Source organism: Pan paniscus, chromosome 9 (genome assembly GCF_029289425.2).
Source record: "Pan paniscus chromosome 9, NHGRI_mPanPan1-v2.0_pri, whole genome shotgun sequence".
Lineage (NCBI taxonomy): Eukaryota > Metazoa > Chordata > Mammalia > Primates > Hominidae > Pan > Pan paniscus.
Genome location: NC_073258.2, coordinates 132,055,849 through 132,071,363, shown reverse-complemented (window position 1 = coordinate 132,071,363; position 15,515 = coordinate 132,055,849). Strand labels below are relative to the sequence as shown.

Here is a 15,515-nt window from a genome sequence, read left to right as displayed (position 1 = left end):
AGGTCCAGATGGCAGAAAGGCCTGGGTGCCTGAGTTTGGGGAACACCTCACTAGCCATGAACAGACAAAGTAGAGTATTTCCATGACCAGAGGGATACAGATTACGTTATTTAAGCCACTCTAATTGCATCATTTTTGTCATTTGCAGCTGAATCTAATCATAATGCATATTCTCAAACACTTCTCTCCTTCCTCACTTTAAAGAGTAATGGAAGCAGTCTTTCTTCTTCTTTTCAAGACTCCTTTCTGTACCTATTCTCAGGATTCGCCACTCCTCCCACCTGTTTGTATTCCCTGAGGGCCTCACCTGGCCAGCCATCACCACATCCTCCTTCTTGCCTCTCCTTCCCTGGCCCCTGCCCATCTCACTCACTCTCTCTCTCTCTCTTTAAATTAGAAAACCTTTTGAAATAATTACACTCATTTTCTGACTCCACTTCTTCTTTCTATTTGTATCCCCACCCCATTGTTCCGCCCCACAAAACTGTTATCCCCAAGAACACGGAAGAGATTATTGCAACTAAGTATAATCTCCCTTGATCCTTTAGAAACATTTGACACTGCTGACATTCCTGCCTTCCTCAAATTTACATCATTTGGCCTTGATGGCCTCATGCTTTCCAGATTTTTCTCCTATGTATTTGTCCACTTTTTGTCAATCTGCTTTTCCAGATCCCTTCTCCTCCCAGCCTTTAAAGACTAGTGTTTGCCCTCAATTCTTTTTTATGTATTCCTTACTCTCTCCCTGGGTAATTAGTTGTATCTGTGTTGAAGACTGTCTTTTTTCATACCCAGAGTTTCAGATCCATCTAGCTAACCTCATATTGGAAAGCTACTGTTAAACCCATCATGACCCAAATTGCATTAATTACTATCTCTCTAAAACCCACCTCTAAGCCATTCACTTAGAAAACAGAAGTCCTCTTACACTTTCTTTATTACTTATCCCCTTCTTCCCCGTCCATCTCCAAGTCTTAACCCTTCTACCTCCACAACTTTTGAATACCCCCATGTCTCTCCTTCTCTGCAACTGTCACTCTGGTGGCCTCGTGCCTAACTGGTTGCAACGTCCCTTAGGAGGCTCCCTTTCCTCTAGTCTTGCCCAACTTCAATTCATTTCCCATATTGTAATTAGAGTGACACATTACCATTTTCACAACCCAAATCATGTTGTTTGGCCACTACAACTGCAAGTGTGGTCATGTTACTCTCAAGCATACAACCCTTCAATGCACGCTTTTCCCTCAGTATAAAATCTTCAGTGGAAACAGTTCTAGCCCTGACCTCTACCTACCTCTCTACATATACCTCTTGTCTTTCCACCTGCATTCCTCCTCCCATCACCCCATACAAACACACTCAATCTAGCCATATTTGATTTCAGAATTCTGAACTCCTACCATGCTCTCTTCCCTGTAGACCTTAGCATATGTAGTTTCTTCCACTTGTAACACTCATCTCTCTTCTCACCTGGTTAAATCTATTCACCTTTATCTCTCAGCTTTAACATATCTTCCTTCCAGAGAACTTTCCTGTCCTGAAAAGTCTCCCAAATGCTGCCATAGCAAACTTACCTGCTTTTATTCTAGCACTTACCACGTGGTAGTCACTTGTCTATCTAACTGAGTGCAGGAACTATGCCTGCCTTGTTGTTGTGTATGCCTAATACCTAGTATGGTCTGAACAAATAATTCTGAAGTGGATGAAATATAAATGTAAGTAAGCACCTGGCCATGCTTTCAGATCGATTATGTTGTTCTTTTATCATTAGATTCAATGATGTGGAGATGTCATGTCTGTATCATTTGGAGATAACAAAAAGCTGATGAAGACATCTCATCGGGATTGAAAAATAATCTCAATGGATTTAAACAATGGACACAGGGGCAATAAAGTTTTAAGTGTTTAAAAAGATCATTTAGAAAAGATCACCTGTGAGCAAGGATAGGCAAGGTCTTATGGAATCAGTTATTTTGTGAGAGGAAAAAATACAGCCTCAAAATGAGCCAAGGATGTGGCATATCCGAAAAAAAGAATGAAACTAACACAATAATTGAATGAACCTATGTAACTATAAAGTCCAAAATCTGCTAAGTAACAGTTCACTTTCTACTTTGCCAGTCAGACTACAGCTGGCAGAGTCTGCTCTGGCAAAACCTTTTCAGTTGATCATTATCAAACTGGTCATGTTTCAAAGATAATGATCAGGATGATTAGTGCTCCAGAAACTGTGCCATGCGATGATCACAAGAAAGAACGAAGGATGCCACGATAAGATAAGTAGGGTCTATGATAGTCATCTCTTAGAAAGTGGATCATACACTATTACTTCTATCCTGATAGCTCTAAAGGCAAAACTTAGGGAGGGGCAAAGTTTTGTTCCACATAGATTCATTAGGATTGTATTCAGCTGCAAGGAAAAGAAAACTAATTAAATGGAGATTTTTTTTTTCACAAGTGATGATAACTTTATAACTATGCATTCTAGAGCTGGTACAACTGCTATGTCATCTTGAACCTGAGTTCCCCCTATCAGTTTGAGATATATGAAATTACCTATACTCAATTATTTTTTATTTACCCAAACAGCAAGTCCATGTGGTTTGACCTACAAGCATCCTTCTCTGTCATTCTTGATATGTGTTCTTTGTCCTCCTGTTTGTAAGTGGGATCCTGCACCTCCAGGAAGGATCCCAGTCTCCCAGTCAAGAAGGGAAAATAATAAAGTCCAAAAAGCACAGGCCATCCAAGTACAACCCTCCACACTGTACCCAGTCATCTTATGCTTGTATCCCATTGGCCTGAACCACAGTATATGACCATATGTTATAACAGAATCTGGAAGTTGAGTATTTTAAATGGGCATATTCTTACTATGAAAAAATTTAGAGTACTATTTCAAAAGAGAAAAGATAGAATTGATATTGAGGAGGCATCAAGAATGCCTGCCAGAATTGCAAAGTGCTTTCTCACATAGTTTATCAGCTATGAAAAAGAGTGTTAACATCAGTTATGCTTAGCTGTACTTCCCAATAGAATCATCTGCTGTTCTTTTGGAATAGAGATGAACTTGCCCTATTCTGACCTGTGCCAGGAGAATTTTTGAGAGTCAGACCTGGGCATCTGCTTTATAACAATCTCCAGAGGTGATTCTGATAGGCAGCCAGAACTGAGAGCCACAACTCAGGTAGTGAGTGTCTGGTCACTAGAAATCTCTGGAGTTCTTGAGCAGGAATTAATCAACACAGTTCAGATGGTATTGTTGCCTTGGGGAGGAGACAGGGCAAGTGAAATGCCACGGTATCTCACAACTCTAGGAGTCCATGAAAAAGCTTCTGGATTTAATTATTAAATTATTTGACCTTGGACAAGGAGTTAGCAGTATGAAAAAATAATGGAAAAAAATGACAATATGGCATTTAGATCCTTTTATTAGGAAGTTTTCATGGAAAAGGAAGAGGAAATGTAGAATGATTAGTTAATTCTTATTTGTCTTCAGAATTAGCAAAATGGTTTATCCAACTATAAATATTCATGTATCACCAGTTGCATTGAGAAAAAAAGCTGTTGATTAATCCATTCCATGACTGGGCTGAGTTTCCTCTTGACTGTTGAGGAAGAAAGTCAAGTACTCTAGTGGACAGCTTTGTGGAAGAGAGACTAGATTTGGAGAAACAGCTAAAAAACACTGGACCACTTCACCTTCTCCAACTAGATGAATTCATCCAGTCATTTTCCTCTTTTCTTAGGTTCAACCTTCCCTGTCCCCATTCTTCCCTCTGATGCCAGCACCTCACCTAGATGTAGAGCGTAAGTTCTTCCCCCTTCCCCTACTGATCTGAGCAGTTCACCATTAGAATGACTTTTCCACTCTTGGGTCCGTTTAGCCTGAAATACTGAGCTCCACAAGTACTACTACATAGGTATCCATAACATCTGGTTTATTATTGATTACAGCCAGGAGGGATTACTAATATATGGGAAAAAAAGATTTAGGATCTAAAAAAAATATTTGTCAGAAAGAAGAGATGAGTTGAATCTAAGAAAATGGCTTTATAATAGAAAGGGTAAGTTCTGAGGTCAGGCTCTTGCATACCTATTGAAACAACTCAGGCAAACGATAAGGAAGAGTTGAATGAACAATAGCTCACCTTGAGTCGACAGAGTTACAGGGCAGCTGAAATACCTAGTGGGATCTCAGGTCTTCCTCCCTTCCTTTCATCCATAAACACTGAGTGTCACATTTGTCCCAGGGGCTGTGCTATGTGTACTAGGTATATAAAGATAAATAAGATTGTTCTGGCCCTTCTGGAGCCCACAGCCTGGTAAGGGGAGACAGACATGTAAATAGGTCACCTACACTAACAGGTTGTGGATATGAACAGTAAAGGTAAGAAAAAGTGCAAGGCAAGCATAAGAGAAGGAGTAAGAAGACTCAGCTGGGCACGGTAGCTCACGCCTGTAATCCCAGCACTTTGAGAGGCTGAGGCGGGCGGATCACCTGATGTCAGGAGTTCAAGACCAGCCTGACCAACATGGAGAAATCCCATCTCTAGTAAAAATAGAAAAAAATTAGCTGGGCATGGTGGCACATGCCTGTAATCCCAGCTACTCTGGAGGCTGAGGCAGGAGAATCGCTTGAACCCGGGAGGCGGAGGTTGAGGTGAGCTGAGATGGCACCATTGCATCTGAAGCCTAGGCAGGAGACTCCATCTCAAAAAAAAAAAAAAAGACTCAAAGGAAAGGGTACTGAACTTTGAATTCAGTCTGAAAATATCAAAAGCATTTTCTAGGTAGAGAGGGGCAGGGTAGGGCCTGAGCATAAGCCAAAGGAACAGCATGCTCGTGTGCTTTACAGAGGGAGCAACAGGAAACCCCAAAGAGGCCATGGAGCAGGGAGTGCCTCAGTTTAGGAGAGAGGCAAACTGAGGACAGACCCTTAGGATTTCACATGCCTTGCCAGAGAGCTGAGACTTCATTCTACTTGGATTTGGAATCAGGAGAAGCTATAATATGCTGGGCTCTAATATGCTGGGCTACCAGGACATACTGGGAGAAGACTGGAAGAAGGATGCAGAGGAAGCGGAACAACTCTAGAGAAGAACCACCAGCACTCTGTTAATGGATGATTTTATAGAAAATAGGAGGCAAACCTTGGAATATTTAACCTAGTAAAGAGGAGATTCAGGGGAGAAAGGGAGGAAATCACAGTTTCAAATATTTGAAAACAGTCATGTAGAAAAACTAGACCAGTCCTGTGGGTAGTAGAATTAGGTAATATTTATTGAGAGCTTACTATGTACAAGGCAGTATTCAAACACTTTATTTGCATTAACTTATTTATTCCTTAAAATAACCTTACAAGGTAAGTCCTATAATTATCTCTATCTTATTGAAGAGGAGCTGAGTTGTACAGAGGTTGATTCAATTGCCACAGATCTCAAACCAGAAAGAGGCAGACCCAGGTTTGGCTCAAGGCCATCTGGTCCTGGAGCTGCTGTGTTAGGAGCCGCTATGTCATAATCACTCTCCAGATACAGGACATGTGGCTGGATTCTATAAGAAGGCAGAATCTCCTTCTCCTTCCTCTTCCCCTGCCTCTTCTTCCCATCCTCCTGTCTTCCTGAAATCTGACAGTCAGATGCAATGGACTTCTGAAGAGATGCAAGTTCCTATCACTGGAGATAGAGGCTGGAGGACCACTGCAGCTGCACTGTTGAGGGGTCAGAGCCCAAAAGAGGACCTGAAATAAAGTATCTTGAAAGTCCCTCTGAGCCTCCCTCCCAGCCTGAGCTGGTTGTGAATCAGGGGTTGTCTGGCACAGCAGTATGAACACTCTGGGGAGCCAGGTGGGTGTGTGGGTTACCCAGAGACTAAACTTGGCACAAATCTGCCAGTAGCCCTGTTCTAATGTGCCTCTTAGATCTGCTGACTCCATCAGAAAACAAACAAGTTTTCACTCCGGCATACACCACAGGAGCTGTCCCGGCCATGTGAGTGGAGCCAGCATCACTTCTACCTAACATATGAAGCTGCAAAATTGTCATTGAGGTTCTGAGCATGAGTCTTTATTGACCATGAGAAGGAGGGAGCAATGGAAGCAATGCAGCTGGATAACTGATTCCTGGGGAGGGGCAGGGAGGCTAGGTAGAAGAGAAATATGTAATTCTCACACCTCAGGATGGAGCTTCTTCTAAGGCTTGTCGTTGCTGAGCACTCTCCAATCCAGCTCAATCACATTCCTTTTTGACCCTCAATCAAATGCCTTCTGAATTTCTCTTGTAGGAAGGCTTAGGAACTGATCAATTGAGAGTCATTATCAGTTCTATTCCCCCTATCCATGACAAGTTAATCCTTTCCTTCCATTCTAAGGATGCTTTATAGGTAAATAAATGCATGCATATATGAATACACAACATCATATATATGAGATAGCATGTAGAGTTGCACGCACACACACCATTTACATGTTCTGACTCTGTTCATTCATCTGTGATGCTGTTTATATTCTTACCTTCCTGCAGGCAGAGGCTGGTGCTGAGTATTTTCTTTTAGCACCACTACCTATCAATAACTATACTCAAAAAGACTATTTGCAGTATTGCCAAATGTTGAACTTGGAATGAGACTTGAAAATCTCTTAGTCCAAGTGTTTTATTTTAGAGTGAGAAAACTGAAGCCCATATAGGGGATGTGTCTTACCCAAGGTCTTTGAACATGTTCAGATGGCTTTAGAGGTACACTTTTCAATCTGACTGCAGATTAGGCCTTCTTGGAGAGCTCTTAAAAATATCAGTGTAGGGTCCCATTCAAAGGGATTCTGATTTAATTGGTCTGTGATAGGGTCCAGACATTGGTATTTTTATAAAGTTCCCCAGGTGATTCTATGGTATGGCAAGTTTGCAAACCACTGGCTTTCAGACAGAGTATTGCAAATAAATACAGATTGCACCTACCCGCTGAGGATCATTCTGACTTCTGAGATCAAGCTGGGCAATGTATAATTGGTCTAGACCACTGGACTTGGAAGAATCATGGGTTTATGAGAAAGGTAATTACCTGTTCTTGTTCATGAGAAAACCTAGGCATGATCACCACCACCGTGATGGAAATGCAGATAGCAGCAGCCCTCCCAAAGCATTCAGGGTGCAGCTAGAGTACACAGCGTGAGCGCCAGAGCAGCTTTGTTACCTCTGTACACACAGTGCTGCAAACACAATCCATGGATTGAAAGAAGATGGGTGTGTAGGAGAACAACTACACAATGTGACGCCCAAAACACTGTATTCCACCAGAAGAAAACAAAGAAATTCCTTTTGTTAATAATGCATTTGTATTATTCCAGGAACTCTAAATTAAGATGTGATGATTGGGTAGCAAATTAAAAGGGTTCTCATAGAGGAGGTTATCTTAGCTCTACCCTGAATTCTGAATCCCTCCCAGAGGTCAGAAGAATAGTATTTGCCTCATCCACAAAAGCTGTCTGAGGCAAATTCTTCCCTGGCCTTATCTGGTATTCTCCTTTTATCTTCTTGGCCCTCCAGTTCTGTGCAGAAGTCAGGGCATAAAGGAGGTGGAGAGGCCAGAGAGGTGACAGTGATGTTCAGCATCAACCAGTAACTCAAACACACAAGACAATGACCACAAAGACAGTGAACTCACAGCAGCATTCCCCATCCTATATACACCAAAGGCATCCATGATCTCCTTTTCTACAAGAGGTTGTGTGGAGTAGCAAAGGCAGCATCTCTGTGTTATGAGAACCCAGAGCCAGGGTGTGCACCTCCTCTCCCCAAACCCCTGTCTCAAAACAAGGATTGAGGGCTAGTTACTTTCCTGCCATCTGTCATCATTTGCCCAGGAGGCCAGAGGCTGTGTCATGAAGTCTCCACCCTTGCTTCTGGTACTGCTGTTGTTGCTTTCCATTTATGACAAAGGATGCCAAGCCAAGCCAAATCTGAGAGACCCAACTAGGTCTTTGGTCTTATCCGTTAGTTGGTTTTTCATCGCTGTTGTATCTCCAGCACCTAAAACAATGCACCGAATGTAGTAGACACTCAATAAACACTTGGATGTGATTGAACCAGTGGACAAATAAACAACCAGATGGATTTGGTGTTAGGGTGAGAGTTTGATGACATTTCCAAGATGAGCAAAGGAAGCACCACTAGCGAGTGAATTTGAATGAGGAAGTAAAGCCAAAACCAGCAGTCTTTTGATCAGTCTTTTCTTATCGCAAAGGGCAACACTCTCACTGAAGCTAAAAAAAAAAAAAAAAACAAATTTAGTAACCTAAGATGTCCTTAGTAACAGAGCTGAAGAATGTGTTTTCCAATATTTGATTTCTTAGCTTGACAGTCTCTCTTGAAATACGCTCTTCTCCGCAATGAAAATGTGAATCTTTGTTGGTTTGTTTTGCAGTTTGCAAATGACTTACAGAGCTCTTCTGGCAGGGTTTCTGTTTCTCCACTTGCAAATAAACAAAAGGCCATTTCTCTAATATGACTTAAGTAGAGGAGATTCTGTGATCTCCTGTCATGATTTTAGAAGCAGTAGAAAAGGAGAAGAGAAAGGAGGGGCAAGTAGAAAGAAGAACAAGAAAAACCGAAACAGGCAGCTTATAGAAGCTGAGAAAAAAAGCAGGAAATAGGCAAAGATAAATTTGATATGGAAAATTAGAGTGTGAGAGATACCAAATAATGGAAGACTCTGTAATTAATAGGATCCCAGAGAACCTTTTGGGGAGGGCTGAACTCGCCCATGGTGCATTGGCCTCCCTCCCCGCTTCCATCACATCAGCTGGGCTCCTTCTGAACTGTGAAGACAGGCTCTCCCCTCCTTCTCCTAGGCAAGCCTGCATGAAGCAGAGCAACTCCTGCCAGCTTGACCTAGATCTGTCAACTGATCAATTACTTTTCCCATAGAGGAGAAGGAAAAATGAAAGGAAAACAGAAAAAGGGAAAGAGAAAAAGAGAAGGTGAAGACCAGAGAAGTAGGGGGAGTGGGCAGAAGGAGAGAAGGAGGGAAGGAGGGAGAGAGAATGGGAAGGAAAATGGATGCACTCCTATATCTTTTCAGTTTAAGCAGTGGTAGCAAGAGCAGGCTTAATCCAGAGGGTTGCATAAATAAAGACATACATACATACATACATGAAAGAAAAAAAAATAATAAAGTTCTCAGAGGTTACTGACCAAAATCAGTCAAAGCAGAAGCCAGAGCTCTTTTTTTCCCACCCTTTGCCAATCCAGATTAGAGCTATTTTTTCTGAAACTCCTACCTCCAGCTCCATCCTCCCTAGTGCTCCCCCTCTCCACCATTCACGCTGCAGTCCCACACTGAAGCCTCCTTTTGCAAAGGGATGGGAGGCATGCTCCCTGCAAGTGCCTTCTAAAGCCCTTCTGCCCTTCCCCAGTGCACTCTCTGATAAGATGAAGCACCCTCCGGCAATGGGGAAGAGATTCTTCTAGGCACACTAGGATGGTACCCTTTGACCCCTCCAAACTGTATGCCATCGACTTCTTTATTACTGCATGCTTTCATTTTTTTATGTTTAATTGGTTTTATTGAATTTCAAATGACTATAGACATAAAGTAAACATGTAACAAGACAATAGAGCAGAAAGGAAGTAAACTGCATAAATATAATCTCAGCATGGAGTTCCACTTAGCACCACATGTTTGGAGTGTTAGAAGCATTAATGAGTCCTTACAACACCCAGGGGAGTCGCTCCCCGGCCTGGTGGTCAGGTGGGGAGATAGGCCCGCAGAGGGAGAGATTTTTCCCTACAGAAAACAGAGAAATTTGAGCTTAGATGTACATGTCCCCCATGGAGCTATGTTCAGACCACTAGAAATGGCTTGAAACCTGGAGACCACGCATACTGGGTGTGTGAAGCATTTGTAGGATCTCTGCTACAGCAAGAGAGAGAGCAATGTGGGTTTTTTGTTTGTTTGTTTGTTTGTTTGTTTGTTAATCTTTAGCATTCTAGTTTGTGAGCAGAAGCAGATCATGAGCTTGAATCCAAAATACTAGGAAAAAAGCCAAATCACAGACCTGTTCATCCTACCCAAAGTGTGCCTCTACTATGATTGAATGGCAAGAGCATTACAAATCTCTCCAGCATGTGTTTCCTGCACACGTCAGAATCATGTGTCCCATATTGATTCAGAAATTCTGCCATTTCTTGGGATATTGAGAGAGCTCACTTCATCCCAAGGGACAAGTTTTGGCTAAAATCAACACCAGGTTGTTTGGCCCATCCAGGAAAGGAGCCAGTACCAGCCTGGCAGACAGCATGCAGGCAGAGAGCAGAACCCAGGGAACTGCCAGGAGGCAATCTAGACCCTATCACCTCAGGCAGGGAACCAAGAGACACACCTGAAGACACTATGCAGGACGCCTGAATTAAAACCAGCGCTATAGAAGGAAGTTACTGAGAAAGAACAGAAGTCAGGGACTGTACATTGCAGCTGATAAGACGAGATCTGGGGGCTTATATTTGGCTTTAAGGGAACCAAAAAAGGGAAGAATCAGGACCAGGACCAGGCTCTGTGCCTGGTAACTAAAGCTGCAGTTTCAAGAATGGTCTTCATGCAGCGAGACCTGCCGGCCAGGGCAGACACTCTCCAGGCACGCTTGAGCCAATGCTCAGACGGCCATCCCCATTGGTGGGGTGGCCTCCTAATACAAAGGGCGGAGGTGAGCTACATTTGTGCCACTGTGCACGCCTTGCCAGGAACTTGCCTCAAGTTGGCAGCCCCAAGCCTGGCAGGCAGGTTCCATTCGATGAGGCTCCCTGACGCCCTCCCCTTACTGCCATGCTTCCAAGAGCCCACAATGCCTATGTCAGGCCCAGGGTCCCATCATCCCAGGCTGATGTTTCCACTTTGCCAGTAGATATTGCTATGGTCTCGCCTGCCATCCCTGAATCTCAGAAGCATTGCCCAGCTCAAGCTGCTGCTGGCACCACGTGTGTACTGTGCATGGCAGGAACCTGGCCGGCCTGCCCAGCCGAACGGCGCCCACCGCCCACCTCCTGGGTGCTGCGTGAAGGGGAGTGTGAACTTTGCCGAGGCACCTTTTCCTTCTCCTCTGCCCTGTCTGTGTCTCAAGCTAGCTGCTAAGTGGATGCGGGATGTGAGGAGAGCTGAGGAAATGAGAAAGGTAAGAGAGGAACCTAGCCAAGCAAATCGGAAGGTGTTAAAAGAAACAATAATCCTTCGAAGGATAAATGGTCGGTTTTCTAGAAAGAGGAAGCTGCAGCACAAGCAGCCATTCCTTTCAGAGGCTCTCAGTGGCAGAAGGTGGGCGGTGGGTGTGCTGCAATGGACAGTTCTGTAGTGTCTGCTCCCGGGAAAGAGATGCCTCTACTTAGTCAACCCTGGTGTATCTTAGGGCCAGAGCCCCAAGGAGCTAATCCCCCCTCCTGTCAGCGTCACTAATCAGTGCTGATTCCCTCAGAAACCCCCCTCCCTATCTAAGCTGGATCTTGGTTGCTGGTTGGGTTGTGGGGAGGAGCAGATCAGGGAGGGGTTCCTAACCTGCCATTAGCATCAAACACCTTTTCAAGATGCAGGAGGCACAGGAAGCAGCAGCTCTAGGAAGAACCAGCTTAAAACAAAAACAGAGGAGAAGAAAAAATCGCCTTGGAATGTGTACTGCATTCTAACTAGTCCCACTGGGTCAATGCAATAGGGGTGGATTATTGCAGGCAAGACCTGGGCTGCCTCAGTAATTCTGCAAGTTTGATAAGAGATAGCTGGCAGACTTCAGCTTCCTTCCTCTGAAAGAGAAAACAGACATCACCTTTGCCACATCTGACTGACATGCAATATGCGGGTCTTTGGGGGTCGTTCTGCGTTACAATTGGGCAGCCTTGTTCTATTACGACCACTGAAGCCCGTTCAGGGCTGACTGGGTGAGGGTAGCACAAATAAGGCCATCATTCTTTTTGAGAAATTCAGGATTTGGTAGAATGTGATAAGGTCTGAGATAGTGCTGTCGCCACCACCCCTACCCCAAGTTAGGAACAAGACCACAAAGTCAGATGGCACCTTAGAGAAATTGGCACCACCACTTTGCTACTCATCTATTCAGAGACGATTCAAAGTATGAGCAAATATTATGCTTCCCTGCATTTATTCTGATGAAAAAAAAATCACGTATGCTAATTTATATGTAAATTCAGTATGGCCCTGGGGCTCCTGGCATGCAGCCAGCAGGGCTGTTGATGGTGGAAGTTTGGTCATTGTCTCCAGTTTGATGTTACAGACAGAAGAGACATGGGTCTCGGGACAGATAGAAATGACTGAGGGCTTGGGACCTTCCCTGTCCCTACCTCTGACCCCTCACCCTACCCCTTGCCTGCTTAGTTTTCATTTTTGCTGTCAGCCCCCACAGAAACTGCTTTTCCGAAACTGCCCGATCCTGAACTCAGCTTCCCCACTTCATTCTTGTGCACCCAGAACAAGCAGGGTGCACACACACGCACGCACACACACACACACTGATACTGCTTCATATTATATAAGAGGAGTCAATCGAGGATGCCTCCAAGTTGATTCCCTTCACTCAAACACCCACCAAAGCCCCTAGGGGACAGCAGGGGATCCTGAGGCCCATGCCTCCTGGGGTTGGGTGCAGCAGACGACATCATGGACATCCCTGCAAGATTCACCACCTTGGACTTCCTTATCATCCGACACAGATCCCTCCTGTCCCCACCCCTTGCCTTCTTCATCGAGCCCCAGTCAAGGGTGTACACATTTGATCTTTCCAGCCTGGTCTCTCTGCCCACCTTACGTGGATCCACACTGCAGCCACTGCAACCTATGTCAAGAGGACAGCAGCAATCCCTAAATCCTAACCTCGGAGAAGAGCCAGCAGGACTACAGCTCAGGACTCAGTCCAGATCAGGAGAGCTCCGTATTGCAGGGGGAGAAGAGGGCGAGGGGGTGGGACTCCCCATCGTTTTTCACCGGGTCAGAGGGAACTTTCCTCTGGGAATACAACTGCATAGGACTGAGCCTCACCTCCCAAGAGAGGGCTCCTCCTCCCGGAGCCCTGCTGGGCCACCCTGGGAAAGTTTCTCAGCTTGTCTCGATCCTTACGAGTTTTAGCTGTGTTTAATATAAAAGAGGCAAACTAGTTACCCCAAAGGACAGGGCAGGTGGGAGCAAGAAAGATTAGTGGATAATTCTGTTGCTGGAACGAACAGACGTGAGAGCCGGGATGGGGTGTGGGGAGGCACGGTGCAGCAAATGGACTCAAGGTGGAGGCCGATTCCGAATGCACAGAACACAGCACTGGGAACATCAAAGCTTGCACTCAACTGCAGCCCCCAGGGCTCCCGGCTCAGCCGATAAATAAACAGAAAATTAGCATTCGACTCTTATTGCCTCTCTCCCTTCAACTTCGAAAAGCTTTTTAGAATTTCAGAGCCCCGGCTCCCCTCGCTTTTATCTGATTGTTATCCACACCTCCGACCCCAGCCACAAACACACCCCCGAACACACTTAAAACTAATACAGTTGTCCCCCACTGCTGCAAATTGACTCATCCCTTGCAGCTGGATCGCTGACCAGAACCTCACAGGAAGCACCTGATTCTTTCTAGCCTGCATTTTCCCCTTTGCTCCTTTTAAAAGCTTTGCAAGTTCGCTGGCCGATATTTAAAGTTTCCTCTTGTAATTTCTTCCCAGTCGCATAAGCAACACATTAGCAACCCTGTTGCCCTCCGAATCTGTCATCTCCCCCTGCTTACATGTGTGCTCCGTTGTGTATGTGTGCAAGAATGTGCATGAAGCCAGGGAGCCTAGCACACAACCACAGTCCTAACAGGAGCACCAAACACATTTTACTTATGCACATACATATTCCCCCATTCCGGTAGCAGCCAGAATCAAATCAATATTCTCACAGCCTAGTCGGGAGAATGAAGTCCCAGCCATGCTGTCTAAACGCTCTCTCCTCCACCTGCAAACAGCGCAGCACAGCCGACTCGGGGAGTCTGCAAATCTTATAAAGCACACTGTACAATTCCTGGGTCTACCGAAGGCAAATCAATAGCAAGCTCTTACCTTGGAAGAGACACAGAGCAGCCAGCCCCGTGAAGATTGCCCAAGAGATAGAATTGTGCATTTTTGGCTGGATGGTTTTCATGATTTTTTTTCTTCTTCTTTTTCTTCTTTTTTGTCAGGTTCGGTTTTTTTCTTTCTTTCTTTCCTGATAGACTGTGTTGCTCTCAAGCTTGTGCAAGGAGATTTAAATCCACTGTTTTGCTGAAGGACACAACAAGAAAGCCGAGGGTGTGAGAGAGTATGACTTCTCCGTAATTATCTCCACTCATACTCTGGCACTGAGACACATTGTACAATCTGGCCCTGGACAGCCCTCCTACAAGCTGCAATCATTGGTTCTAATCCAAGGATTGACAGAGCTACAACACACGCGCGCGGGCACACACACACACGCACACACACTCTCAGGAATCATTTACTGGGCAAATCAGGCTAGCTGATTAAAGAGACAGGAGCCTGGAGAGATAGAATGATAAATGCCACTTTGCCCCTTCTATATTACTTTCATTTTTTAAACTGACAGTCTCTGAGTCTTCTGAGTATCAGAAAATCCCTTTCCCCCTGGCATTCCCTGGCCTCCTGAACTCAGATTCCCTTTGCACTGGAAAAATCCCATAGCCAGCCATGGCTTATGGGAAATTTTAAAGGGACATTTTCATGCTCAGTGAAACTTGTAAAGATGAGTCAAATTTCATTTGTTGGTACCTATTTTCCCCTCCAATGGAAATATCATTCAGTGACAGCTTTTTTCTCTCTCTTTCATCAACCTTTCTACTTAGTTGCTTTGAAAATAGTAAATAACTTTCTATTTTCTCCTCCTGTCACTTCTGTTTCAGAACATCTATGTTACTCCTCTTTTTCATTCACTTTTTAAAAGTCAATTTCCTAAAGTCATCCATGTGTATATGATACAATGGAAAGGTACAAAGTACCTGGTATTTGAGAAGAAGCTCTATAGTCTGAAGATGGAGAACCTTCTTCAAAAGAAAACAAAGCAGGAGTTTATTCCCCATGACTTGGTCAATCCACATCCACTAAAGCAATCATAGAAGCATCTGTGATTTAAACTGCAGCGAGAAAGAGTCAGGGTAGACATGCGGAGGGGCTTTCTGAGTGTAAACTTTGTGTAGTTCCTCAGAGAGTTGAAGACATTAACCTCCTTGGTGATAGGAAAGAATAAAAACCGAACAGAAATAATCTAATGGACATAAATGATTTCTTAAGAGGTCTAATTCTAGGGCCTGGAAGTTTATTCTAATCTTTGGCTTCCCCTTATGAGAAGCAAGTTAGAGGATGTGAACAAAAAATCTAGAAAATGTAGCTCCTGGCTGGGCACTGTGGCTCACGCCTGTAATCCCACAACTTTGGGAGGCCAAGGAAGGCCAGTAGCCTGAGCTCAGGAATTCGAGACCAGCCTGGGCAACATGGTGAAACCCT

General features: G+C 44.4%; 1 protein-coding gene across 7 annotated transcripts in view; it reads right to left on the bottom strand.

The window, feature by feature from the left end:
* NTM (neurotrimin) overlaps positions 1 to 14,585 on the bottom strand; it is a 965,686-nt gene extending 951,101 nt beyond the window's left edge. Inside the window, exon 1 of one of the 7 annotated variants that reach the window (XM_055095115.2) lies at positions 14,079 to 14,585. Coding sequence is in view for 4 of the 7 variants with exons in the window: in XM_008973271.5 (XP_008971519.1) it covers positions 14,079 to 14,160 (82 nt within the window). In the remaining 3 variants the exon portion in view is untranslated. The remainder of the gene's footprint in view (positions 1 to 14,078) is intronic. The other 6 variants (XM_055095116.2, XM_008973271.5, XM_055095118.2 and 3 more) reach the window with 6 other exon arrangements.
* Between the last annotated feature and the right edge of the window lie 930 nt (positions 14,586 to 15,515).